This window comes from Perca fluviatilis, chromosome 13 (assembly GCF_010015445.1).
Source record: "Perca fluviatilis chromosome 13, GENO_Pfluv_1.0, whole genome shotgun sequence".
Lineage (NCBI taxonomy): Eukaryota > Metazoa > Chordata > Actinopteri > Perciformes > Percidae > Perca > Perca fluviatilis.
Window position 1 is genome coordinate 19,273,576 of NC_053124.1, and position 25,611 is coordinate 19,299,186.

General features: G+C 39.6%; 3 protein-coding genes and 1 non-coding gene across 5 annotated transcripts; 3 read left to right on the top strand and 1 right to left on the bottom strand.

Annotated features, from left to right (window-relative positions):
* Positions 1-363: 363 nt before the first annotated feature.
* pabpc1b (poly A binding protein, cytoplasmic 1 b) lies at positions 364-9,033 on the top strand. 2 transcript variants are annotated; one of them, XM_039819736.1, is made up of 14 exons: positions 364-1,054; positions 2,272-2,465; positions 2,933-3,048; positions 5,012-5,151; positions 5,286-5,380; positions 5,649-5,786; positions 6,162-6,257; positions 6,365-6,731; positions 6,845-6,955; positions 7,081-7,226; positions 7,346-7,430; positions 7,753-7,883; positions 8,182-8,281; positions 8,640-9,033. In XM_039819736.1, the coding sequence occupies exons 1-13, from the start codon at positions 862-864 to the stop codon at positions 8,272-8,274; spliced, it is 1,905 nt and encodes a 634-aa protein (XP_039675670.1). In that variant the 5' UTR covers positions 364-861; the 3' UTR covers positions 8,275-8,281; positions 8,640-9,033. The 2 variants fall into 2 exon arrangements, with proteins under 2 accessions (XP_039675670.1, XP_039675671.1); XM_039819737.1 differs by having other exon boundaries at positions 862-1,054; positions 7,084-7,226.
* LOC120572103 lies at positions 5,908-6,044 on the top strand. Its single transcript, XR_005641358.1, has one exon. It is a non-coding gene; the product is annotated as a small nucleolar RNA SNORA5 (small nucleolar RNA).
* Positions 9,034-9,228: 195 nt separating the features above from the next.
* On the bottom strand, positions 9,229-19,561 carry LOC120571040 (type-4 ice-structuring protein LS-12-like). The gene is made up of 5 exons (XM_039819740.1): positions 19,545-19,561; positions 12,127-12,209; positions 10,440-10,508; positions 10,226-10,349; positions 9,229-9,584 (listed from the first exon to the last, which is right to left on the bottom strand). Coding segments are annotated over exons 1-5 (486 nt in total). The 5' UTR covers positions 19,547-19,561; the 3' UTR covers positions 9,229-9,376.
* lix1l (limb and CNS expressed 1 like) lies at positions 17,023-25,219 on the top strand. Its single transcript, XM_039819739.1, has 6 exons — positions 17,023-17,585; positions 19,913-20,076; positions 20,379-20,519; positions 21,060-21,155; positions 21,464-21,541; positions 22,356-25,219. Exons 1-6 carry the CDS (start codon positions 17,240-17,242, stop codon positions 22,605-22,607), a joined length of 1,077 nt encoding a protein of 358 aa, XP_039675673.1. The 5' UTR covers positions 17,023-17,239; the 3' UTR covers positions 22,608-25,219.
* Positions 25,220-25,611: the final 392 nt, after the last annotated feature.

Sequence of the window (25,611 nt, forward strand, 5' to 3'; positions counted from 1 at the left end):
TGACATTCCCTGAGCTGGCTATTTAGCAGCGAGAATGTTTGTGTGTGTGATTATGGGCCGCCTGCAGATCCTAACCACTGCGGCCGAATCCACGTCGTTTACATACAGCATCACTAAACAAATGAGTATTGTGGTCAACACAATAAGTCGATTTTTAGCCTTTAACAATACGTTTTTTACCATAGACTGTATGATTTCATCATCATGCGTACAGTTGTGGTCAACGCCCCTTTGTTGCCTTTTTTCAACTACACTGGAAAATGATTGGTCCATTTCGGTGACGCGTTCACTAGTATATATTAGACAACTTCCCAATGATTTCTTCCCCCTCAACCCCGGCTGTCAGTGCTGTGTGAGTGCGTGTGTGCTCCTGAGCTCGCTCGGCACACATTCATAAAAAAAAAAAATACAAAAAAAATTCAAAACGTAAAAAAACCAAAAAATCATTTTTCTTTTTGTAACAACGGTGAAGCTGGAGTAGACATTCGAGGAGTGGACGGTAACGTATAAGAAGGGGCAGCCTAACGTTAAAAACGAACGACAAATTTTTTCAGTCGACGTGTTACTGGTTCAGAAGCGAGGCTAAGTAACGTTAATTTGCTTTTATCATTGTGTCATATTTGAATGACAGTTTTAAATTAGAAGTCGACATTGTGCCATTTTATCATATTAATCTTCTACATTTGAATCAAAAACCCTTCAACTGACAAGCCAACAGTTAACGTTTAACGTTACCATCAGCATTCTGCCCCGAACTGACGTGACGTTAGTGTCTGTTGAGAACCAAGCATTCGAAAACTTTTTTCGTTAAGAAAATCCGGCTTTGACCGAGTACTTTGCTAGCCTCCTTGGCCAACGATAATGAATCCCAGTGCTCCCAGTTACCCCATGGCCTCCCTGTACGTCGGGGATCTGCATCAAGATGTGACCGAGGCCATGCTGTACGAGAAATTCAGCCCAGCCGGAGCGATCCTGTCGATCAGGGTCTGTAGGGACATGATCACCCGGCGTTCCCTCGGATACGCCTATGTCAACTTCCAACAGCCAGCGGACGGTAGGTAATTTATTAAAAATACCGACAATAATGAGTTTAAACATGACAGGCGGTGACGAGTGAAAGCTAGCCTCTTACCACTAAGTTACACGTGACTGAGGCCGACATGTTGTCGGTAGACTGTAGCTAGGCTGTAGGGTCTCCTCAGTTGAACCTCCCAGCAGTGGCGTAGCAGAAAAGCACCACGTCCGCCCTGGCCGGCCAGCCTGCCTGCCAGCCTGCCTGCCCCCCATGTAATGTAACAGTGGACAGTAACTGCTAGCTAGCTGCCAGCTGAATACTAAATGCCTCTCTATCTCTGTTCTGTCAGGACAACACCCCAACTGTTCAGCCTAAAGTGCTGACAACAGTTTAATTTATTAGCTAGCTATCTCCCCAGAATGCTTGCCAGTAAACGTTGTTATGATATGAACATTAATCTTTTATTTGTAAAGGGGGGAAAAAAAAGTAATTCCTAAAAATGTTAGAATATGTCAGCCCACATACCTAGAAGCCAAGTATTTATTCTCCACAAAACATTTTCTGCCTTCCCCTGATAGGAGCATATGTCTGCAACCTTCTTGGGTGTGCTTCTGTGTGCTCTTGTTATCTGTGTCTGTGTATGTAACTGTTACAGTTTTATAATATCCTGGTAATATCATCAATATAACTTGGTATTGTTTTGTAAACATTGTATATATATATTTTTTTATCCTTCCCTTCCTTGGTTTGTAGTTAATCAATGAATACTTATTTATTGACACACTGCCAGTTTAAATGGCTTACTCGATGAAATGCATTTCTTGTCCAGTTACAGTATTTAAATTTTATGTTCAGAGGCATCATAGAATAATACTAGAGCTGTAACAAAAAGTAAACTTTATTAAATGTGTACTGATCTGAGTTGGCAAGCTCTCAGAGATTGCTAATGCAGTTGTGCTGATGTACTTGTGACTAGAAAGGCTCAGTTTGAACCTCTAGACCAGGGAAAATGGATAACCAGCAACACCTACTGTCAAGCTGCCCTGGAGGAAGGGACAAAAAGCAAGATGACACCTTAAAGAATCAACACATGTAAATCTATTAAAATTGTGGGCCATCTTTTTCTTTAGACACTTGGAATGGTTTTATTTGGATTCCCTGCAACCCTTAAAGCTCTAGAAACCCCCTCAACCCCCCCTCAGCACTTGAAGATTTAGATATACTAAATCATCTAGCTCCTGTGTTTCTTCCCGCAGCCGAGCGTGCGCTGGACACCATGAACTTTGATGTGATCAAGGGGAGGCCTGTGCGCATCATGTGGTCGCAGCGTGATCCGTCACTGAGAAAGAGTGGTGTGGGAAACATCTTCATCAAGAATCTTGACAAGTCCATTGACAACAAGGCTCTATACGACACCTTCTCTGCTTTTGGCAACATCCTGTCATGCAAGGTAAAAGACTAGCGGCCGACTACCCTTCTTGTTGTATCTAACCTGAAACCTGGATGATCAACCGTCATTGTTATGTTACAGCATTGTGAGTGCAGGTGTCATTTGCATGCGTGTGCTTTGTAAATGTCCTAGATTTGTTTGCACTATAGAGATGTGAAAGACATGCTCCCAAACTCTCTTCTCCCCATATCAACTGTACATTGCTTCCCAAAGCAACTCTACAACAAGTTATATTCATGGGAAGTAATAGATAGAAATGGGAGATAGGGTTTTAACAGTCACACAGTTGAAGAAATTCTGGACTTGTTTCTCAATACAAGAAACATCACACTAGAAAGTCAGTTTCAGAGAGGGAACTATTATTATTTCAGGTGTGATCCACCAGGCAGGTCAGGTTTAATATACTGCATGTGTGTGTGTGTGTGTGTCTGTGGCTTAAAAGCAGCATGTGTTTTTTTTCCTCTAAGGTGGTTTGTGACGAGAATGGCTCTAAAGGCTACGGCTTTGTGCATTTTGAGACTCAGGAGGCAGCCGAACGAGCCATTGAGAAAATGAATGGCATGCTGCTGAATGACCGAAAAGTGTAAGTGGATGTTTTAAATAGTTTTTGAACTGTGGTGCATACTACTGTGTGAAATGGAGGAAAAAAAATACTTTATTTTTATTTAGTTTTTTTTCTCAATTACTCCTCTTGGTCTGATTGAAGGTTGCACAATGATGCTTTGTGGCAAATGAAGACTACCCTATTATATGCGTAACTCCCCTTTTTTTGGGGAGGTGGGGGGGGTGTAACTGCACGACAGTAAGCATGATCAGTTTGCGTACAGTAAAGGCAATGAGTCTGTTAACTTATTTGATGCATGCATTTGTCTGTTATTTCTAACAATTTGATAAACAAACTAAATTATTACGCTTGAGTTAATTAAATTACTCAAAATTAAACCCGAATCAACAAAATTGCTTAACATTATTAATATTAAAATACCACCGTTAAAATCACCGGGAGAGTCAGGCACAGGCTGACTCTGGAAGGTAAAACTGAGATAAGCGCTCCTATTCAAGTTTATGTTCAGCTTTTTATGTTTTTGTTTGGTAAATTGCTATTTAACAGCGTCGGAGAGGCTTTGAAGTGTTTTATTTAAATTTTTTTTCTTCTCTCAATTCTTATCATTTTGGCGCTGGTGGTTTTCCTTTGGGGATGGCTAATATGTCTTTGGGGTTTGCCAAAAATTCCCCTATGCAGGAAAAACTGACTTAGAATAGGCTTGATGATGCTGTCATAGTTCATGCCATAGACTGTATTTAAAGATGGATGCTTGACAGCTCCCCAAACTGAAGTCAAAACGTCTCCATTCCCCCTGGTGGTTGGCTGCAGTATAGGTCATAAACCCTGCCCCCTCTGTTTTAGTGGATGGGTCATGGGCCTAAACTAAAAAATGAAAGCACATGTTAAATAAACTTCACCAAAATATGGTTTCTGTCATTTTAGGTAGTTCTCATAACCTGATGTTTGTTCGTGTTCATTTTACTGAAACATTTGGTTTTAATTAGTTTTTTGATGCTATAAAATGGGGTGTAATGTCATGATTGACCGGTGGGATTGACTCGCGTTTGGAAGGGCGGGGCCTCGATACTGAGGCTCCACCGTCCGCTCACGATTGCACTAGTCTATATCCACAACGTTCCACTTCAGGGATTGCGCCAGTGCCGCAGGAAATTCTGCCGGATGCATGTCTTTTAGCTGATGTCCATTTTTCTTCCGCTTTCTTTGTGTTGGAATTTTAAACTCCGGTCTATTTATGAGGACTATGGTAAACTGCTCCTCAGATCTCTGCAGGCTAAATCCAGACAGCTAGCTGTCCAGTCTAAGTTTTCTCTTGCACGACTAAAACATCTTTTGAACGTACACGTTCCATCAAAACAAGTTCCTATTTTGCAGCAGCTCCGTGCAGATCTTAGCGCCGCCCATGATGATTGTGATTGGTTTAAAGAAATGCCAATAAACCCAAGCATGTTTTTCTCCCATCCCAGAATGCTGCGTGGACTCGCCAGACCCTCTTCCGCAACACTGTGGAGGGAAGGTCCGGCAATGCGAGACTACGATTGCACAGACTCTGCCTCCAAAATTACAAGATGGCAGTGCCCATATCTGGGGTGCAAATTTCCATTTTCCCAGGATGGCAGAGGCATGATCTGCCCTACTCTGCCTCTGATTGGCTAGTACTGGTTGCCTTTGTTGGTTGAATTGGTTAGATTTAGGCATGAGGAGTGAGATTGGTTAGGGTAAGAATACCAGGGTAAGGCAATCGGAGGCAGAGTAGGGCGAGTCATGCGTTTGCCATCCTAAGAAAAGAAATATCCCATCCGGGACATTTTGGCTTCACTTTTGTACATTGGGAGGAAGTGGAGACGTGTAGTCCATTTTATACAGTCTGATTCATACAGTTTACTATAAAACATACACAATTAGCGTTGCAGTTTTAATGAGCATTTTAGTATTCCTATAATTGTTAATTAAATTTTGCTAAATGTCCATTTCAACACAGATTCGTAGGTCGCTTCAAATCTCGCAAAGAGCGCGAGGCTGAGCTGGGCGCCCGAGCCAAGGAGTTTACCAATGTCTACGTTAAAAACTTTGGTGAAGACATGGATGATGAGAAGCTGAGGGAAGTCTTCAGTAAATACGGTCAGTCAGGGTTTCCATATTTCAGGTAGCTCTTTGAAATTAGCCTGCTCCTGTTCATACATAGTGTTTTTCTCTGCTGTAAAACATGGGGTGTGTAAAATATAGTCCCTAAAGTTCATCTCTCTGTTTTCTAGGAAACTCCATGAGTATCAGAGTCATGATAGATGACAGTGGAAAGTCTCGAGGCTTCGGGTTTGTCAGCTTTGAGAGGCATGAGGACGCCCAGAAGGTAAGAGTTGTACCACCTAGAAACACCGTTAAAACCGAAAGGAATAGAGTACAACTTTATTGTCCAGTCGAGGCCGGAAAATCTTCTTTGGTCTCACCAAAACGGATAAAAAAAACCCATCACATTACAGATAAAAATGTTACATCAATGCAAACATACATAGTGTACAATATTCTTTCTATGGTGGAAGGTGCAGATTAGTGCAGTTTATACATTAGGTTTATTGCACTAGGTATTAAAGGTTGACTTGGTTTCTTGTTTGCTACAGGCAGTGGATGAGATGAATGGAAAGGAGTTTAATGGCAAGCTCATCTACGTTGGCCGTGCCCAGAAGAAGGTGGAGCGACAGACGGAGCTCAAACGCAAATTTGAGCAAATGAAACAAGATCGCATGACTCGCTACCAGGTCCATTTCCTCTTTCAAATTCACAAGGCCTTCCTGCGCCAAAATAATGCCTCCATAGTTATATAATAACTCTATTCCAATCAATCCCTTCAGTTATATCATCTGGTCAATATTGAAAGGCTGCAGCTTTGTCAAATTCAGTGCTCCCTCCTTGGTAGGTTGCACTGGCCAAAATGGCTGCAACAGTGACTCTGTAGTTCATGGGCCCCACATTTCTTCACCATGGATTCTGGGGATAAATATGTATTACAGACAAATACTTTAGATAAACCGTAAAGTGACATTTTTCAGTCCATTTACATTGGATTATTTCTGCCTAAAATTTTTTTCCAAAAGAAAACACAAAAGTTAACATTACGTTTGTCTTATTTTTAGGGTGTCAACTTGTACGTCAAGAACCTTGATGATGGAATTGACGATGAACGTCTGCGAAAGGAGTTCACACCGTTCGGCACCATAACCAGTGCCAAGGTAGGAGCTCAGCTGTAAATCTTCTGTAATTAAAGGTGGCTGAGAAACCGCTTTAATTCACCGGTGTCCAGATTCCTTCATCAGTTCCATTTGACTCTCACTCTCAGGTCATGTTGGAGGGCGGGCGCAGCAAAGGTTTCGGCTTTGTCTGCTTCTCGTCCCCAGAGGAGGCCACCAAAGCGGTGACCGAAATGAATGGGCGCATTGTAGCCACTAAGCCGTTGTATGTGGCCTTGGCCCAGCGGAAAGAGGAGCGTCAAGCCCACCTGACCAACCAGTACATGCAGCGCATGGCCAGTGTGCGTGCAGTACCAAACCCAGTCATCAATCCCTACCAACCAGCCCCGCCCTCTGGCTACTTCATGGCAGCCATACCTCAGGCCCAGAACCGCGCTGCTTACTACCCAGCTGCTGGGCAGATGGCCCAGCTCCGCCCGAGCCCACGCTGGGCCAACCAAGGTGTCCGGCCACAACGTGAGTATCTTGTCCCTTCTGAATTGTCCTCATTCTGTATTTTAATAGAATGTTTCCCATTTGTTTGTAGGCTACTTCTACATGAAGCTACTATGGTTTTTGTTTGTTCATAGATTTCCAAAACATGCCGGGTGCTATGCGTCCCTCAGCACCACGCCCTCAGACCTTCGGTGCCATGCGTCCGGCCTCCCAGGTGCCCCGCATGATGTCTGCCCAGCGTGTCGGTCAGTCACCTATACTTAATCAATAGTCTGTCTAACTGCACATCAAATACAGTTCAACGGTGTGGCTAAGCCTGCTACTTGTGTCTTTGCGTTTGTTTCTGTCCCCCTGTTGGCTTCTTTTGCAGCAGCTCAGACCATGGGCCCCCGGCCAGCCACCGCAGCTGCTGCAGCAGCCGCTCCTGTGCGTGGAGTCCCTCAGTACAAATATGCCGCAGGAGTCCGCAATCCCCAGCAGCACATGCCTGCTCAGCCACAAGTCACCATGCAGCAGGTAGGAATGCACATTAGTTTTTTAGGCCAGACTTGCTGACCAATTCTGCCCTCCACATGAGGAAAACGTTGGATGTGCATTCAAAATGGACTTTTAATTCCCTGCATCCCTCCCCTCAGCCTGCTGTTCATGTTCAGGGACAGGAGCCTCTGACGGCCTCCATGCTGGCCGCTGCTCCACCACAGGAACAGAAGCAGATGCTGGGTAAGTGTCCGCAACAGCTCTTCGTGACCACATATCATGTTAGCTTGACATAACCTTCATCCCCTGCCTCTCACTGGACACTATATGTCCCATACCATTTCAACTTTCCTTTTTTTTCTTTTTTTTTTTTTTTTTTTGTTCCTCCTTCATGCAGTCTGTGCTACCTCTATCCCCAGCTAAGAAAACCATACCAACACTATACCTTCTGTGCTGTATATTGTTTATAACACATGTATTTACATGGTGTTGTCTCAGCAACTGGCCCTTTTGGGAGTGATGATTACATTCTGTATTAAATCCTCTGTATCTGTCACTCCTCTAGGTGAGCGTCTGTTTCCACTGATCCAGAACATGCACCCAAGCCTGGCAGGGAAGATCACTGGCATGCTGCTGGAAATTGACAACTCAGAGCTGCTCCACATGCTGGAGTCCCCAGAGTCTCTCCGCTCAAAGGTAAGTACTTAAGGTCATTAATATTGACAATGTTCCTTTGGTTGTTTCTCTGAAGAGTTCACCAGGACTAAATATAAAAAAGGACCGCAAAGTGCAGAGAGCACTTTCTGTTCTTAATATAAATGTCCCAGGAAACATTTCCACCAAAGGATGTGAGTTTAAGTGCAAGTATGCATCTTCACTAGTTAGCAGCCATTTTTAAGATACAGGAAAGGTGGATCTTGTGAAAGCAGAGCTCTTTTGAAATCCCACCATGATGTTGCGGTGTTGCTAACATTCAACAACTTATTTTTCGCAGGTGGATGAGGCAGTGGCTGTTCTTCAGGCCCACCAGGCAAAAGAGGCGGCCCAGAAGACCGTGCCAAATTCAGCTGGTGTTCAGAGTGTCTGAACCTAAGGTATGACTAGTTTTCCAGAGATACTTTAACAAGAAGAGGACAGTGTTAACAGGAGATTATGCCTTCTCATGATGACATTGCCACGATAAAAAAAAAAAATTCCCCCCTAGCATTTACTATAAAGAAAAGTTATGTAAAGTGTTAAAATTCTAAAAATAAATGAATATTCAGTAGTGTGATCAGGACTGATGTTGTTGTGTGTTTATATATTTTTTTTTTTTCCCCGTGGACATTTTTTTCAAAGGACATCAGAGCAGCTTTGTGTGTTAACAGTGAGTTGTAAACTGTCCCCAACTTAGACGTATAAAGTAGTGATTAGTGTAACTGATTGAATTATTGTCTTTTTTTGTTTTCACAGGAGTGGGGAACCTCGAGACCAGCTTCACCGATGGACAAAAAAATGAACAGTGAAAAAATTTAAAATACACAAAACAAAGTAAAAAGAAGTCAAATGATATATAAAAAAAAAAAATACCAATGGAAACAAGTCTCCAGCCAGGTCTATAATGAACAGAAACACCAGGCCTGGTGTGCTGAGTTAAAAAGAAAAAATACACAAAAAAGAGAAAAAGTTAAAATAAAAAATGATCAGTTCATGAGGGGTTTTAGAGAATTCTGTGGCAAAGTAAGATTGAAAGCATTCCTTTCCGCCATTTTATCCCTTTTAAATGTTTGAATGTTTGGGCTGTAGAGGCCTATTATTGTCAAATTTCCCTTGACCTTTGCTTGCTTAAATAAAAATTATAAAATAATCCGTATGAGTCTGTTGTTGGCTGTTAGTGAAATTACAGATACTGACAATCGGCCTGTTCCTAATAACCACTTTAACCATCTTGATAAGAGTTTCCGAATGTGTTGGCCTAATCCAAATAATTCAGAGCAGTGTTCACAACACACACACACACACACACACACACACACACACACATAAAATTGACACAGTGAAGTTGTGTTTCAAGTTTAATTGTGCTTTGAGACAGAGACGATAATGTCAACAATCACTGAAACACATCTTAGGCTGTTGTACTTCTTCCTCCACTTTCAGGCCAGCCATCAGATACAAGATGGTGGTGTGGTGGCACATTTGCATCTCTCTTAGTTGCCGATGGCCTTGGTCTGCTCTGTCAGCTTCTGGAAGATGGACTCCATTTGCTGCTTGAAGTTATCGACCTGGAGCTGAGCCTGCACGTTGGCGGCCAGGGGCTTGATCTGCTCCTCGACGCTGGCGGCAACAGTCTTCAGCTGCTCCTGGATCTGAGCGACCAGGGGCTCCAGCTGGGTTTGCTTCTCCTCAATGAAGGTCCTGTGGGGTAGAACATGATAAACCACCATACGTAAAAATCTGAAATGCACCTCTTTTACTTGCACATTACAGTACTGTCTCTGTTAGCATCATGTGTCCTGGGCTACTAAAAATCAGGTCCAATTTTTATTGTATATATTATTATTTATTATTACTGATGCAGTAACTACTCCATATACAGCTTGGTAGTTCAGTATATAATGAATCCTATTTCATACACTAAACATACATTATGTTAAATCTTCGGTAAGTTCTTTCCTTCTGAAAGTACAAGTAAAAAGCAGCCTAAAATGGAAATGCTAAAGTACAAGTAGTACCTCGAAGTACAATACTTTAGTAAATGAACTAAGTTACGTTCCACCACTGCATTTACTCAAATTGACCTCACTTAAAGACTGACCTCTAATTTAATCTTTCACAACAAACCATCCAGTGCTAATGCTGAAATATTTAGGTTTTTCTGTGTGGATCTGTGCATACCCTTCCATAAATATTGAGAGATTGTAGAAGTTGCAACTTGTTGATTGGCCTTTAACAACGGACAAGGTCCACTGCGGTCAGCAGCAAGTAGGTTTGCATCATCGTGAACGTGAGTCATGACTAAAGTGTGACTTTGCGTGTGGAGGCTTCGCTCTACTCACTGAGCCTGGTTTGCCAGGTCCTGGTTGCGTATAATCTCAGTCAGGTCCTGAACCATCTTGTTCTTCATCTCCTCAAAGTACCGACCGAGACTTTCAAGATCGGAAACATCTTGTGCAAAGCTTCCTGTGGGTTTACAAAAACAAAAAAGTCAGTAATTAATTAAAACTGTAATAAACAAAATAGTTTAAGTTAAAGTAAATGTGAAGGTCACACCTTGTGCCAGAGCAAGCAGAACAACGGCTGCAATAAGGGAGAATTTCATGGCTGCTGAGTGGAGTAGACCTTCAAAAACAAACATTATTTCATTATTCTGTATGGTTAATGATGATGTAACCTGATGTCCTAATGCTGCATGTTCCTCTGTCTCATTTTTGCTCTTTTGCAATTTAAACTTCCCTTACAATTTTCCTTTTTAAAACCAAAAAGACATCTAGCCATTAAGATGTTTCATGAAGTTCTTTTTTTTTTCTGAAGTTGAATGTAGGAAGGCCTCCTGTTGTGCAGTCAGATGTCTCACTAATTAAACGTTCTCACATTTTCTAGGAATGCCAGCTCGGCTTTTTTGTCATGAGGTAATAAAATGAATATTTTGTAGTCACTGCATGTTTTTTCCAAACGCCCACGTATTAACTTATAAACTGTATCTGGCTTATCAGAGACATTGTGTCCACAGATCCAGGACAAAGCTAGTATGTGACCCTTGAGTTTGGAGTAATTTATCACAGATACAGTATCTGTTCCCAAGGTTACATAACAAACCTCTGTGTTTTCAATAAATTTTATTTGTCACATGAAATCGTACGGGGTACAATTCCAGTGAAATGTTATCCCATTTCATTGCTTTGATTTAAGAGCAGAAAAACTAACATGATTTTTAAACCGCTACACCCCAAATATACTCATCTGCTGTAGCAAAGAATATGTTCATAATGTTCTAACCCATATCGATTAAAGGCTTTTATTTTTGACCATCCACTTAGGTGCCTGGAATGGAATGTGTTATACCACCACTAAAAAAGTTGTTCCTCTTTAAAATTAAAAAGATTTTTTTTTAATAATTTACTAATAAAATATGAAAAGGAACTTATCACTTCCATTAGTTTAGTGTTAATTTAGACTATGCTGGATACTACTGCTTTAAACTAAACACCTCAGTGCTGAATGTTTAATTGGTTCATTTATTTAATCTTGTCAACCTTTAATTAAGATTGAATGTAATTAAAGAAATAAAATAAATGGACTTGTCAAAGGTCAATCATGACAGCAGTATGGATCACATGTAATCCATAATAGTGTCACAGCTAAGTTGAATGGCATATTAGTTGAAATTCTAGATAGCAGGTTGCAACATGCTTTGGAATTTGGCAGTAATGTAAAGTGTACAGCACACTGTTGGGCTGCAAAAAATAGACACGACAACAGGTACATAATGATTACCCCTGTTCTGTAGTTAAACATGATCTTTATATATTTTGATCTAGATATATTTTTTAGTGTAGCCTACAAATATACCAACATGTGTTGCTGCTTTTGAGCTTTGTGTGTTGTCCCTTAAGAACCTCTGTTGCAGATGATGAAACTAAACTAAGAAAATTAAATTAGCGTGGATAGATACATTCTAAGATTAAAACAATAGATTGAAAGGGATTCACACTTTCGGAGCAAATCCTACACATAGCTGGTTGTTTTCCTTTCAAATGTATTATAATTCAATCCTCCCTTTGCCATCAGTTTCCTCATTAAATCATAGTCATACTAAGAAACAGTTTACTTTTAATGAGTTACATTTCAGTCTTAAGTAACAGTTGACAGTTTCACATTCAAAATACTACTAATAGTTTCAGTGTATCAAATGCAGTTTAAGACCATAAGAAAATAGGATTAACAGACTTAGACTCACCTGTAGGGCAGGAGAATTTGGAGCGGATGGTGCCTTCCTGTAGGACTCTCACACTTCTTATAGTCCCGCATGGTGATGCAGCCCTGTCGCAATATGAATATGATTGGACAAGATAAAGACACAAAACATTATTGGATGTTTGTGCCGTTAAGGGAGTCACAGCACCACTGACCCTTGTTGCTCATTCTGCCACCTGGGCAAACTAAACCAAAGTCCAACAGTCCCTCTGCTGACTGTCTAACATCAGTGTGCAGCTTATCATATTGATTAAATAAAACACTTAATCACCGGTAACAGCATCACCATTGTGACAGAACTTTTGATATTGCCACATCATCTTCAACTGATAGGACATCAGATTTTATTTTTTTATTTATTCTTGTTTTTACTCTGCATTTCAGTAAACTATTGCGGTTGTAAAATATTTTGTAATTCATATTTAATGTTAAAGGATGCACTTTGTAACTTTTGTTTAGAAAAGTGACTTATAAATTATTATTATTATTACTATTATAGAATCAAAATTTATGTAGATGTTATGTGCTCGTTTTCAGTCATTTACTTTTTAAGTTTTTATGGTATTTTTGTATAGCACTAGTGAGCTCTTATTAACTGATTGAGGTGATCTGTGTTGTTTTAATGTTGAGTTATGAGTATTTGTATTAAAGTCTGTCTAGATGTCGCAAACTAGGATACAAATGCTGTAGTATGTGGCAGTAGTCCATGATATGTGCTTGTCCCAATGAAAATAAACATAAATATATAAAAATGTAAGTTTCATGTTAAGGGAATCTATGATCACTCCTCAGAGATCGTTGTAAAGGCATTGACAGCATTTTAACAACACAGAAAAAAAAATCATATTCACAGAAAAACATTCTTTCTTGGTAGCCATGCTAACAGCGGCTCTAGGGATAACAAAGTCTGTCCATCTGTCGGTCCGCCAGTTGTGGTGCAGACTGAAATATCGTAGCCTGTTAAACTAAGTGTTAAATGGACTGGCACAACATGTGGTACAGACTTTCATGGTGTCCAGAGGATGAATCCTAATGATCTCCTGACTTTTCATCTAGCGCCTCCAGCATGTTGACATTTGTATTTTTTAGTGAAGTGTCTGAACAACTATGGGATGGATTGCCATGACATCTGGTACAGACATTCATGCCCCTTAGGATGAACTGTAATCACTTTGGTCATCCCATAACTTATCAGGTCAACATTACAATGAGTCCAGTACCTGCAAAAATAATGACATTCCAATCAGCCTCAGCTGTACTTTGTGTTTTGTGTTGAACGTTAGCATTTTGCTCAAATCAGCTGTTTTAGTACAGCCTCACAGAGCTGCTAACATGGCTGTGGACTTTTGTTTTCTACTTACTTACTTAATATATATACCTTGATCTTTAAATATGAGGATGTATGTCTGCCTAAATAGGTATTGAATTAAGAGGTATAGACCAGTCTCCTGTTTTAGTAAATACAAAACCTTTTCTTTTGACATTTAAGACGTATTAGTTTAATTTAATGGACAGACAGAAAGTATAGGATTGACAACTATTCTCTAAAATACTGTTTTTTATTTAAACAGTATGGACGCTGCTCTCAGCTGTCCTTATGTATGACACTCATTCATGTGGATGTAAACCTTCTACCTTTGGTTTACATCCAACAGGGTGTTATTGCTACTAGTCTATCTTTATGGCTGTTGTAAAGTAATAAAGTAATTAATTCTCAGCCCCACTCCACCCCAGTCAGTAATTAACAGTTCAAGACAGGCAAGAAATAGGAATACGGGGAAAATACCGGAGAAGTGAACATAAACAACACGAGCTGTTTAATAAAACTTGAACGGCAATCCTATGAGTCTCTTTTTATCTAGTGGGAAAGCCCTGCACTGGAGTTTTAAAAGGCAGATTTTTACTATAAAGCTTAGATCAAAACCAGATGTGGTAATGTATTCTCTCTGTCCAGAGGCTGTTCACCACTGGCCTGGACTCCCCTGGTGGAAACAGCTAAGGTTGTTTACGTCTCTCAAACCCATCCTCTAAAAAAAAAAAATCTGGCATGCAAGGAAGACACGGACGGACCTGAGCAGCTACACATAAATGTTGCAGCAGGAGGAGGTGGTAAGAACAATTTGGTAAAGCAAAAAACGAGAAGACATAAAGCTGAGAAAAGTGTGTCGTTTTGCTGAACATTAACTGAGGACCTTTATTGTACAAAGAGCAGTACAAAAACCTGGAAAGAGTGCTTAATTATAGTATTGGATTATTATTATTATTATTATTGTTGCAGTAACATGTAGCATTTTAATGTTTTGTCTGGAGCTAATTGAATCATCTTTTATCATATTTTATAAACTCTAATGTTTTTAATCTGTAAAGCAACTACAGCTGTCAGACACCAACCCAAGATATTACTTTTATACACACATAGTGGAACATATAGTCATATTGGTAGCCGTGATGTAAAAAATGTCATTACAAGTTAAAGTCCTGTATTAAAACACCCTGTGAAGTAAAAGTACAGTAGTTTTAGTATTATCAGCAAAATGTACTTAAAGTAGGCTACTGTTTCTGCAGAAAAATGGCCCCTGTGACTGACACTATATATTACATTATTAGATTGTTTCTAAAGCATGAATGTGTAAACAGCACTTTTCTGTTGAAGCTGCTTGATGTGGAGCTAGTTCGAACTATATAGTACAGTTAAGTTTAGTCCAGTGGACCCCAACCTAGGGGTCAGGGCCTCCTCAAAGGTTCACAAGATAAATCTGATCAATCGTGAGATGATTAATGAGGCCGGAAAGAAGATTTCACTTTTTGGAATTTGCTCCAATCTGTGCTTTTTGTGAATTATTAAGTATTTTACTTGGCTTCAAATTTTTATTTAACTGAAACCCTCTGAGAGGTTTAGAGGGGAAATGTCTTTTGGCTGCAACTGCTAACAACTCATAGGCCTACTATAACGTCTGCAATCGTTTTTATGTAAACTCTTAGTAGCTACAGCTGCCAGGTAAATGTAGTATAGCAGAGTAAAAAGTACAATATTTGACTCTGAAATTTAGTGGAGTATGAGTTTAAAGTAGCATAAAATGGAAAATCCCAAGTAAAAAAAAAACTCAAAATTGTATTGAAGCAAATGTACTTTCCACCACTGGATTCTGTCAAAGTCAGACATTTGACAGGTCAGCTTACTGTGATGAAAAAAAAACAACATGTTTAGGCTGACTGTTAGTTATAATGATAGTAATTTGATCAACAGTGAGAGAAAGAAAAGATGAAAAGAAATGGGGGGGAAAAAGTAAATGGCCCTGCCAAGCAACACACACACACACACGCGCGCGCACACGCACGCACGCACACGCACACACACACACAGTAACACATAACACACACACACACACACACACACACACACACACTACGCAATAGAAAACGACTTGAGAACAACATCAGTGGCTAAATGTTACAGCTGCATAGCTGAGGTTATACTGATGTAATGAAATGAGAGCACGCCCTCCAGTGAGCCAAACATTCACTACAATTGTCACAACTAGTGATTTTCCTTTCTGTTGTGTTTACTCTAAGGTAAAGAACAGGCCACATCTCAAATGTTTCATTTATGTGAGATTTGCAGTCCCTCGTTCTACATGAATTGTTTTTGAGTTTGTTGCAGATTCAGCTTTGAAAAAAAGGGTACTGTTTATTCAAATGCTACACAGTTCCTCCTCCACACTCATCTGGCCTCAAACCAGACCACAGAAAGAATGAAAAATTACACAAGCTCCAGAAAGTCGTAAAAAAACATCTAGGAAGCTCAAGAGGAGGTCCCATTTCCTCTTCAAGTCTTTGGTGGTCCACTAACTCAAATAAATCCCAGTTACTTCAAACTTTCCTTATCTGTTTCAAAGGAGGATCATCATTGTTTTTGCCCTTTTATCGAGTAAACTGAGCTACTCCGTTTCCAAGTTTTAATCACATGCTTCAGGCTGCAGAGCTGGAGCTGTAACCCACTGTAGTTGTACTCTGTTGGTGCCAGAGAACAGGGGAGGCTCAGATTTCTTGGCTTGATATTTCTTTGACTTTCCACTGCTGCATTCAAGGTGCTATAGAAAATGTCGTAGTTATGACAACAGCATGCACATAACTGAACACACTACATAGCATAGCGAAAAAGTGGAATTTTCTGATGCCCGTCACCAAAATGTGACATTAAGGAGTTCGTTATTTTAAGGAATTGTATCAAAGCATTACACTAGCTGTTTCCCCATCTTTGCCATTTGACCATTTTAAAGGGGAATTAAGTGAATTGTCCGTTTATATTAGCAATCACTGCAACATAATTGGAATATCTTTGGTACAGTTTATAATTGAGTCAAATATTAAAAGGCCTGTTTTTGCCAATGAGATTGACATATTAATAGTACAAACAAACAACTACCAGAAATCTCTGGTGATTAACTGCAAGCTGTGTGCTGCTATGTAGTGCAATTTGCTTATCTATAGATTATAGACATAGCATCACCAGTTATGGCCTCAACAGTTACCGTAGAGTAGGCTAGGCCTACACTTTTCTTACTTAATGTCAATAAAAAAAAAACATTATACACTTTACAAACTGAACTAACGCTGGCCTGAACTAAAATAACTAAGCACACCATTCACATAAACAGGCTACAGAACAAGCGAAAAGATGCGTAAAATACAAACACACTTTACATGCCTACAAGAAAGCACACAGTTGACTAATAAACATCCTACATCCATTATGTAGGATTTAGTAAAAGGTAGTTAATGCAATAAAACCACAGACATCAATGGCTAAACATGCAAAAAGTGTGATGGATCGTTAGAAGATGAAGAGTACGAGGGGTCCTTGAATGCATCACTTGACTGACAATCCCGCAGTCTAATCCAGAGAGTGAGGATGCACGGCAGCGGTGATATATCGAATCAACATCGGCTGACTACTTCTTTCGGCTGTGATTGACAAAACCCTGCTAGCACTTTGTTCACCCAGTCCTCAGAGACCATTTTTAAACCTGAAACCGCTGGGTTGATCGGTACGGCTTTAATCCAGACCGGGATTTCGCAGACGTTACGTTGGGACAATGGAATCTAACGTTATGCCGGACAGTATCCGCCCTCAGAGGCTGCAGCCAGGCATTGGATTCGGTTTAGGACCGACCGGGACCCTCCGCTCCTCTCTCCGGCCCGGGGTTACCGTCCCCATCGCGCCGCTGTTGCCCTCCCCGGCCTCTCTAGCCGCTTCGTCCGGGCCTCCTCCGCCGCCGCCTCCGCTGCAGCTCCACAGCCTGTACGGCGGTATCGGAGCGGGGCTGGGGCTGGGGCCGGGGGCTACCGGGCACTGTAACCCGGGGAACCCGGCGGTGCTGAAGGAGGCGGTGGAGGCTGTGGTCCGCAGCTTCGCCAAACACACGCAAGGTTACGGCAGAGGTAATGTCCAGTGGTGATAATGTTCTGTTCAATGTGGAGATAATGGTGTTCATTTGTGTATTATAGTTCAGTTTAAACTTGGGGAGTTTTGAAGAGCAGAACGCCACTTTTAGCTGCGCCATTTGTTTGGAAGTAGGATTAGAAAAAAAAAACATGCTGCATTCCTGTAATATTCATGTTTGGTTACACAGTCTCAAATAAACCGACTTTATATATTGTTTCACTGTGTATTAGGGTGATTATCACCTATTGCAACATCACCATAATGTTTCTATATGGAATTAAAGTTTTCCTTTGATGTTTATACAGTAACACTGGTTTCACTCACTTAAATACAGGATTAAGTACCACAGCTCTGAGGGATTACATTTACGAACAATAAACTATTATACCTATAATATAGCCACATTAAATTCATATTGTTTTTCACTGGACACGGTAAAATACTGGTCCTGTAATGAAAACTAAATAATACTAACAACAAAAGAAAAGCAGGGGCTTTTCACGTTGTCAGAGGCAAAGATGTAGTGGGTAAAATGAGGTTATCGACTTTTTATGGAGCAAAATAGAGTTCATCCATCTTTTTATATTTAAAAATATCTTCAGTATTATCCAGACTGCACCTCTTAGTAAGTACCAGATGGAAGTACTTTGCACAATAGCCTATTTTAATTTTTTTATCGAAAAAAACTGAACTGTGATGTTCTAAAATATAAATACTTTTTGCTCATATTGAATAACTCTGGTGGTCATAGTTTACCCACTTTTTATTTTTTTATAAAAATCTTTTAGTTTATCACTACAGCACACTGGCAAGGGCTATGCATAAAACTCTTAGACCAAAAGCTGCTAATGTTGGCTGTTGGATCTAATACAAGTGTTCCTGTCTGCTGCTAATAGGATTTATTTCTAAAAGATTGTCCCTCTGTGCTCCTGACTAACCGCCTCTTCCCTCCTCTAGGCTACTTAACACCGTCTACTTTGGAAGCACAATAAAGACTATTTTATCAGGGTTTTATGTTTTTGTCTTAATGTAGCTCCAATTTTGTGATTTACTCTTGGGAAAAAAAATGTTTGGGCATTTGGCAGTAATTACTTACTCAACATTATATTGTAATTTGAGTTTTCTACATTTTCCTGTGGTATAGTTATAATTATGCCATTAGGTATAAGGCTTTAATTTGCACAGTTGGAGTCTGGGGCAGCACCATTGTCACATGTATATCCACTATCTCCCAATATTTCCTGTCATTCTATTTTATCACTGTTCTGAACCCTTTAGATAGGCCTACTTAAAAATAACTTTGTCAGGGTCTGGATTTGGTTTGTTGAGCCTACTGTGGGTGTCCCCTAATCAAGGGAAAAATACTAATACAATTATAATAATCATAATAATAAAATAAAAATGTCAGTAAAATGTAATGCATATTCTGTACATCCCATGGCTTATCATACATCTAGTACCATCTTAAATTAACCATTGGAAGCATATGTATGATGAAGAATATGTTTGACAATGTTTTAAACAGAGTACACAATGGAGTCATATTTGCTGTGAAAGTAATATCACAGAGAGCAAATTTCACTGTTAATAGAACAATAAAAAAAATAAACTGCTGTTTTCAATTGCACATAATTAATTTACTTTTGATTGGCTTTCACAACAGTGAGAACAGTTTATGGTGAGCACTTTACTTTTACACACAGTAAGAGCAATAACAACATATTTGGATTGCAGTTTAGTGATTTATATATCTGATGTCAGAATATATCTTGGCTTGTTTAAAGAAGCCACAATAGTCGCAAAGCTGCAGCCCTAAAATGCACTGATCGGGCTCCAGACTGTACGTGAGCGATAAACAGGCTGCTTGTGTTAGTTTCAAACAGTGAGAGCTCAGCAGCAAAGTGGTGGGAGCTAACAGGAGTCAAACAGTCTTGAATAATGTTGGCTGTACTCACATCTCCCTGCAGATCAGAACGCAAATAATCCTTTCTGACTCAGCCGCTGATTTTTACTGCTTTTCTTTGTTGTTGTTTCCTTTTAGAGGACAGGAGTCTAACTTTCTTACGTGAGCGCATAAAATGTAGAGTTGAGGGGGGGTGTTTCTTTAAGCAGCTCCTCTGAGGTGATGCAGAATTTCCTCTGAGCAGCCACCTAAATATTTACAGGAAAAACCTCTGGCATCCTTGAGATGACCTTCCTCCCACCCTTTCCATCTCTGTTCTTAGAGAGGATGTTGAAGAGCACAGTCAGGGACTAATGGCACTTCAGAAAGTGTTGATATACCACACTGTGACGAGGCTTCTTTTATCTCTGTGCCCTCCAGTAAACGTGGTGGAAGCTTTACAGGAGTTTTGGCAGATGAAGCTGACCAGAGGGGCCGACCTGCGTAACGGAGCTCTAGTTGTTTATGAAATGGTCCCATCCAGCAGCCCTCCATATGTTTGCTATGTCAGTCTTCCCGGAGGCAGCTGCTTCGGAAGTTTCCAGGTACCTTGTCTGCATTTTCTTGGCATGATTGTGATAAGATCATCACAGAGATGGAGTTTTCTTGGGTTTTAAAATAGTGATAATTGGTGCATGTTGCAAAAAGCTTTCAAAATTGTCACTTAAGTGCCGTTTTACAAGCTTACAAAATTCCAACATGCTTGTAACCACAACGACGCTCACTGTACTACACATAAACGCTGGCTGTCTTTATCTTTTTGACTGCATATATGTATTTCTGATTGTATCTGACCACTAATGCATGTTTTCTTCGCTGTTCTTTTCTGTGCTCTGTTTTCTGACAGTTCTGTCCCACCAAGGCAGAAGCAAGACGCAGTGCTGCCAAGATTGCCTTAATGAACTCTGTTTTCAATGAACATCCCTCCCGACGCATCACAGACGACTTCATCGAGAAAAGCGTCAGTGAGGCCCTGGCATCCTTCAATGTAAGTTGCGTATAATAGATTAAAGAAGGTTGTGTGTCTAAGTTGTGTGTCTTAACTGTCAGTCAGGAGGAAGCAAGGTCACAGTATATCTGCAGTATGTTGTGGAGATATATGAATAAAAATGAAAGAATGTAAGTCATGCAGTTTGCAACATGCACATGTCTATTTGCAGTACAGTAAGATGTTTTAAAAAAGGATGCGCAATGCGTACCAATAATTGTCAGTTTGAAAAGAAAATTAAGGAAGATTACTTTGGCATGAATTGCCTCCTAAAATCTTACACTTTTGCCAGGGTTGCTAGTATGTAAAATTCATTGTAAACCACGACACAAAATCTCTGGAGAAACCTTTTCAAGGAAACATTCAGATATCATTATTTCAGGCCACTTCCCCCCCCCTACCAAAAATGTTGTGTACTGTGTACTGCATACAACATGAATTTAGATCATTTTTACATATCCTCATTATTTCAAGTATTTATCAAACTGTTGTCTGGGCCAACACAGAACACTGACATTTACTAGTTGTTGTTGTTTCCAGGGAAACAGAGAAGAGGCTGACAATCCCAACACAGGAATTGGGGCATTTCGCTTCATGCTTGAGTCCAACAAAGGAAAATCCATGCTGGAGTTTCAGGTGTGTAAAATTCAGGAATGTCTGGGTCGTGTTAAGTAGCATTTTATGCTACCCAAACGCACCAGGATAGTGTGAAAATAGCGTTGGCAAAGTTTGAGCCCAGATGCTGTGTTAAAATGTTTTGCATGCACAGAGCTTGAATGTGCATATGCACAATATAACAAATAGAGACCAGATATGTGTTTTACAAGAGAAATTATGGGAATCTGAAGGAAGCGCGCTTGGTTTGCAGTACTGAGTAGCTACATATCGAGTGTCCTGAAGCGAGCTTCATAATTCCTGCTGGTTTGGTTGTGTTTGTGTTTCAGGAGCTGATGACTGTGTTCCAGCTGCTGCACTGGAATGGGAGTCTCAAAGCCATGAGAGAACGACAGTGTTCCCGACAGGTACTGTCATTCATCTCACGGTTGGGTTTAATTATGCAAGTGCAGTAGTAGTTTTCAGCACTTTTCATCAAGTTTCCTAAACAAACAAACTCTGAGTCAAATCTTTCCCTACATGGCATGACTGGTGTAGACAGAATAAACATTTTTGGGAGCATTGCTGGACAGCAGCGGTGAGCTGGAAAATATCATCACTGTAGAAGAAGAGCATTATTAGAACATTTTTTATTTTTTTTTAAGATTATTTTTTGGCGCTTTTTATGGCTTAGAAGTGACAGGAGAGGGGGGGGACATGCAGCAAAGGGCCTTAGGTCGGATTTGAACCGGGGCCGCTGCCAAGGACTACAAACTGCCTACCAAAAACATTGATTTAAAAATAATCTCTACTTGAGTTATAGCTTATCCTCTTGGTGTACAGCCAAATCTACTTTTTTTTATCTTAATTCAGGCTATCTGCCAATATTGATCCAATACCTGTGCTCTCTTCTCACCACATTTGAAATCAGTATACACTGTGTGGAATTCAGTGGGATCAAAAGCATGAGGCCAAGGATCGCTGTGGTGCCAAACACTTATATGCAACGAAACTGATAACTGATAGCCGAAACACTGAATTTTAGAATGCCGAAGAAACCATATTTAATGTGGCTTGGTCGTGTCTGGCAGATACACAATCTTCCTAATAAAAAAATCTGTATCACCACCAATATCTTATGACGCTTTATATTCTTTAGCCACGGCCAAAGATTAACTGAAATCTCACTAGATCTTCAGTTGGCAATACCACTTAGTTTTCTGTCTCTTATTTTATTTGCAGGAAGTTCTGGCTCACTATTCCCACCGGGCTCTGGATGATGACATGCGCACTCAGATGGCCGCCGACTGGGTGAACCGAGAACAGAGTGTAGCGAGCACTATTGCGCAGGAGGTGGCGTCGACGGAGAGAGAACTGGAGGATGCCAGGCTGGCGGGCAGAGAACTGCGTTTTTACAAAGAGAAGAAAGACATCCTGATGTTAGCTGTGGGCCAGCTCAATGCAGCCAACACTGCCACACTGCCCTCACACTAAACCTGCCGTCCATTGTGGAAACATTTCTTCACACTCCGTAGGATTCCTGGTAACAGTATTGCTCGCGTCATAGATATAAAGTTGCTTCATCTGAACTTTTAGGTTTTGTATCATGTTGTGTGTTTTTTTTAATGAGGATCAGGTAATCAGGCCTTGACTTACAGTATGCACATCCGTGCATAAAACCAACACTTGCCGCTATAGCCGTTACCTCTTTGTGCCTCGTGATTACAGGATAACAGTGCTTTTTTTTGTAAAAAATTACCTGTAAACTTGCTTGGCATTCCAACTGACTGGGGTTTACACGTTCTTTCATTATTTCATACTGAAGTAGACCTACAGAAACACAGCCTGCCTTTCATCAGTGAATGTAATGGACAGACGTTAATATGACACATCAAACCAAGCACAATTGATCAAGGTATGGATCATCAAAGTTTGTTTCTTTCGTGTTTTGGGTGTGTTTACTTGCATATAGTGTTTTGGACGGTCAATATTTTGGTGGTCAAATGTAAGGGTCTTTTTTTTTTTTTATGTGAAGACTTTTGACGGTTATTTTAGTGTACATTGTGTGCTTGGTAACCGTGACACTAGCTGAATGTATATTTTCAGTGTGCTATCAACTAAAGGATCTGCAAAGCGATGCTGTTTACCATTTAGACGATTGAATTACTCTTGTGATACAGGTTGTGTTTGTCATGTGCTTCATTTAGAGGAGTTCAAAAGGGTTGTTGCTTGGTAGACTAAAAATGTAGGTCGGGATCTCAGCAGAAACAAAGAATAGCGGTGATTGGAGATAAAATGTGAAGGCCAAAAAAAAATGAGTTGAGGGATCTTTTTGTTTTTTAACAAGCTGATTTCATTATGTGTGAGACATTGTAGTCAATACAAAACAGTACCAGCACTTTCGGTTATGTATTTTGTGACATACTGGAAGCAAAATATGTTTGTTAGCAGGGCTGGTGTATGTCAATGGGCTAACTAAAACAATGTATGTAACTCGCACTTATCACCTTTCAAATGTTTTTATGTTGAAGGACCTGATTTTGTTTATACTGTAAACGTGATATCTTTATATTTCTCTATGTATCTAAAATGTATTGAATACATTATACGGATGAAGGCATTTCAGTGAGTAGCCTTTCAAAGACCCCATGTAATGGAAGTGAGAGTTTAATTGATAATGTGTGGCTCTGGTTGGATGGAAATGTGGGCAGCAAGTTATGCAAGTTAAACAGCAGGAGGGCTCATTCTCTCTGCTGAATACTGGATTGTCAACAGCAGAAACTGATTACACTAAATTTGGGGAGATGGTAAATAGAAAACAAAGAGGCAGAGATGGAGTCAGATCCAATTTTATTATTGTATTGCTGTGTCTCTTCCCTGGGATCATTGTGCCTTTATGAAATTGGTAGCATGAACCAATTAGACATGTAAAAAAACTCAAAAGTTTCATTTCATTCAATGAGGTCTTTAAAGGACGTTCTACTTTGCTTTACAATGTGTTTTTTGTTATTCCATGTTAAGGTAAAATGACAGATTACATGATATATAATTGTTACAGTAGGAGTAGTTCGACATTTTGGGAAATTTGCCTTTCACTTTCTGTTGGAGAGTTAGACGATACCACTCTCATATCTCAAAGAGGTATCAATGTTTTCATGTTAATCTCTACCAGAAGGTGAATAAGCATATTTCCTGAAATGTCAAACCATTCCTTAAATATGTTACATGAAATTAGATTATGAAGGATTTATTAAATCTTATTACCTTTTGGTATACATTTATAATCATTATATATTGTTTGTTTGGTACTCCGCTTGCAAAATATGTGTGCAGCACAAGCAGGAAAATGTATTAGTAAAAGTAATTTGATCTTCTCAGTAAACACTAAAAAGCTTTCAACTGATATAGTGAACATTTTGAACTTACAATTCTGCAGCTCCAACCTGGTTAATCTCACATTTTCCTTTTCACTTTAGTTTACTCCTATTCCCAGAATCTCATCTACCGGTTACATTTTCTAAATTCATCAGTGATCATATTGTCCAATGAACCAATTTGCTGAGATTTGCAAAGCTGAAATGTAATTATTGAGAAAACAATCAACAAATAATTAACTGAGCTGGTTACAGTAATGAGGCTGGAGATCTTGAATTGTGTATTGTTTTTTTAGTTTTATTTTTTATTTGCATTTTTCTTACTTTTTGTGTGTGTGTGTGTGTGTGTGTGTGTGTGTGTGTGTGTGTGTGTGTGTGTGTGTGTGTGTGTGTGTGTGTGTGTGTGTGTGTGTGTGTTTACCACAAGCCATTAATCTAAGAGCGCTCTTACTCTGACCTTTCTTTGTGATCATTATCAATGAAGGCTTTTTTAAACAATATATTTTTTTGGTATCGATTTTATAAAAACATTTTTTTTGCTTTTCATCTTTTGGCTTTGATGCATGATGTGTTGATTAAGTTTTGTTTTTATATGTTTCATATTCTATTCAGTATTGTTTTATAGAAGTGTTTCTGAAGGCCCTTATTGTATGTATTTTCTATGAACATTTTGTATTCCATACTTTTAGTAGATTTATATGATTGTAATAAAATGGCTCATACAAATGTTTATTAATTGGTCATTGTTCTTATTTCACTGCTTAGTACACAACTAGGACCAAGTAAGTCTTAATAGATAATCATTTGTAATGGTTTAATGGTATACGTGTAATTTACACTAATGAAGAAGGAGCTTTTCACAAACATTTTAGAATGACATTTACACATTGTATGTATTGTACACAAGGATAGTGTGCTCCAAAACACGTTTGGACTAGAGTTGAAATGAATAATAGGATATTTTTTAAACGTGCCATCCTACAGACAGGCTGTATACGCATTATTTTAATATTATGACATTATGATAATAAATAGTTTCTTTTTTCATTTTTGATTTATTTTTCAATATTTTTAACAGGGACAATAAAGATAAAATAAAATAATGCATCTGATGTAATGAATAC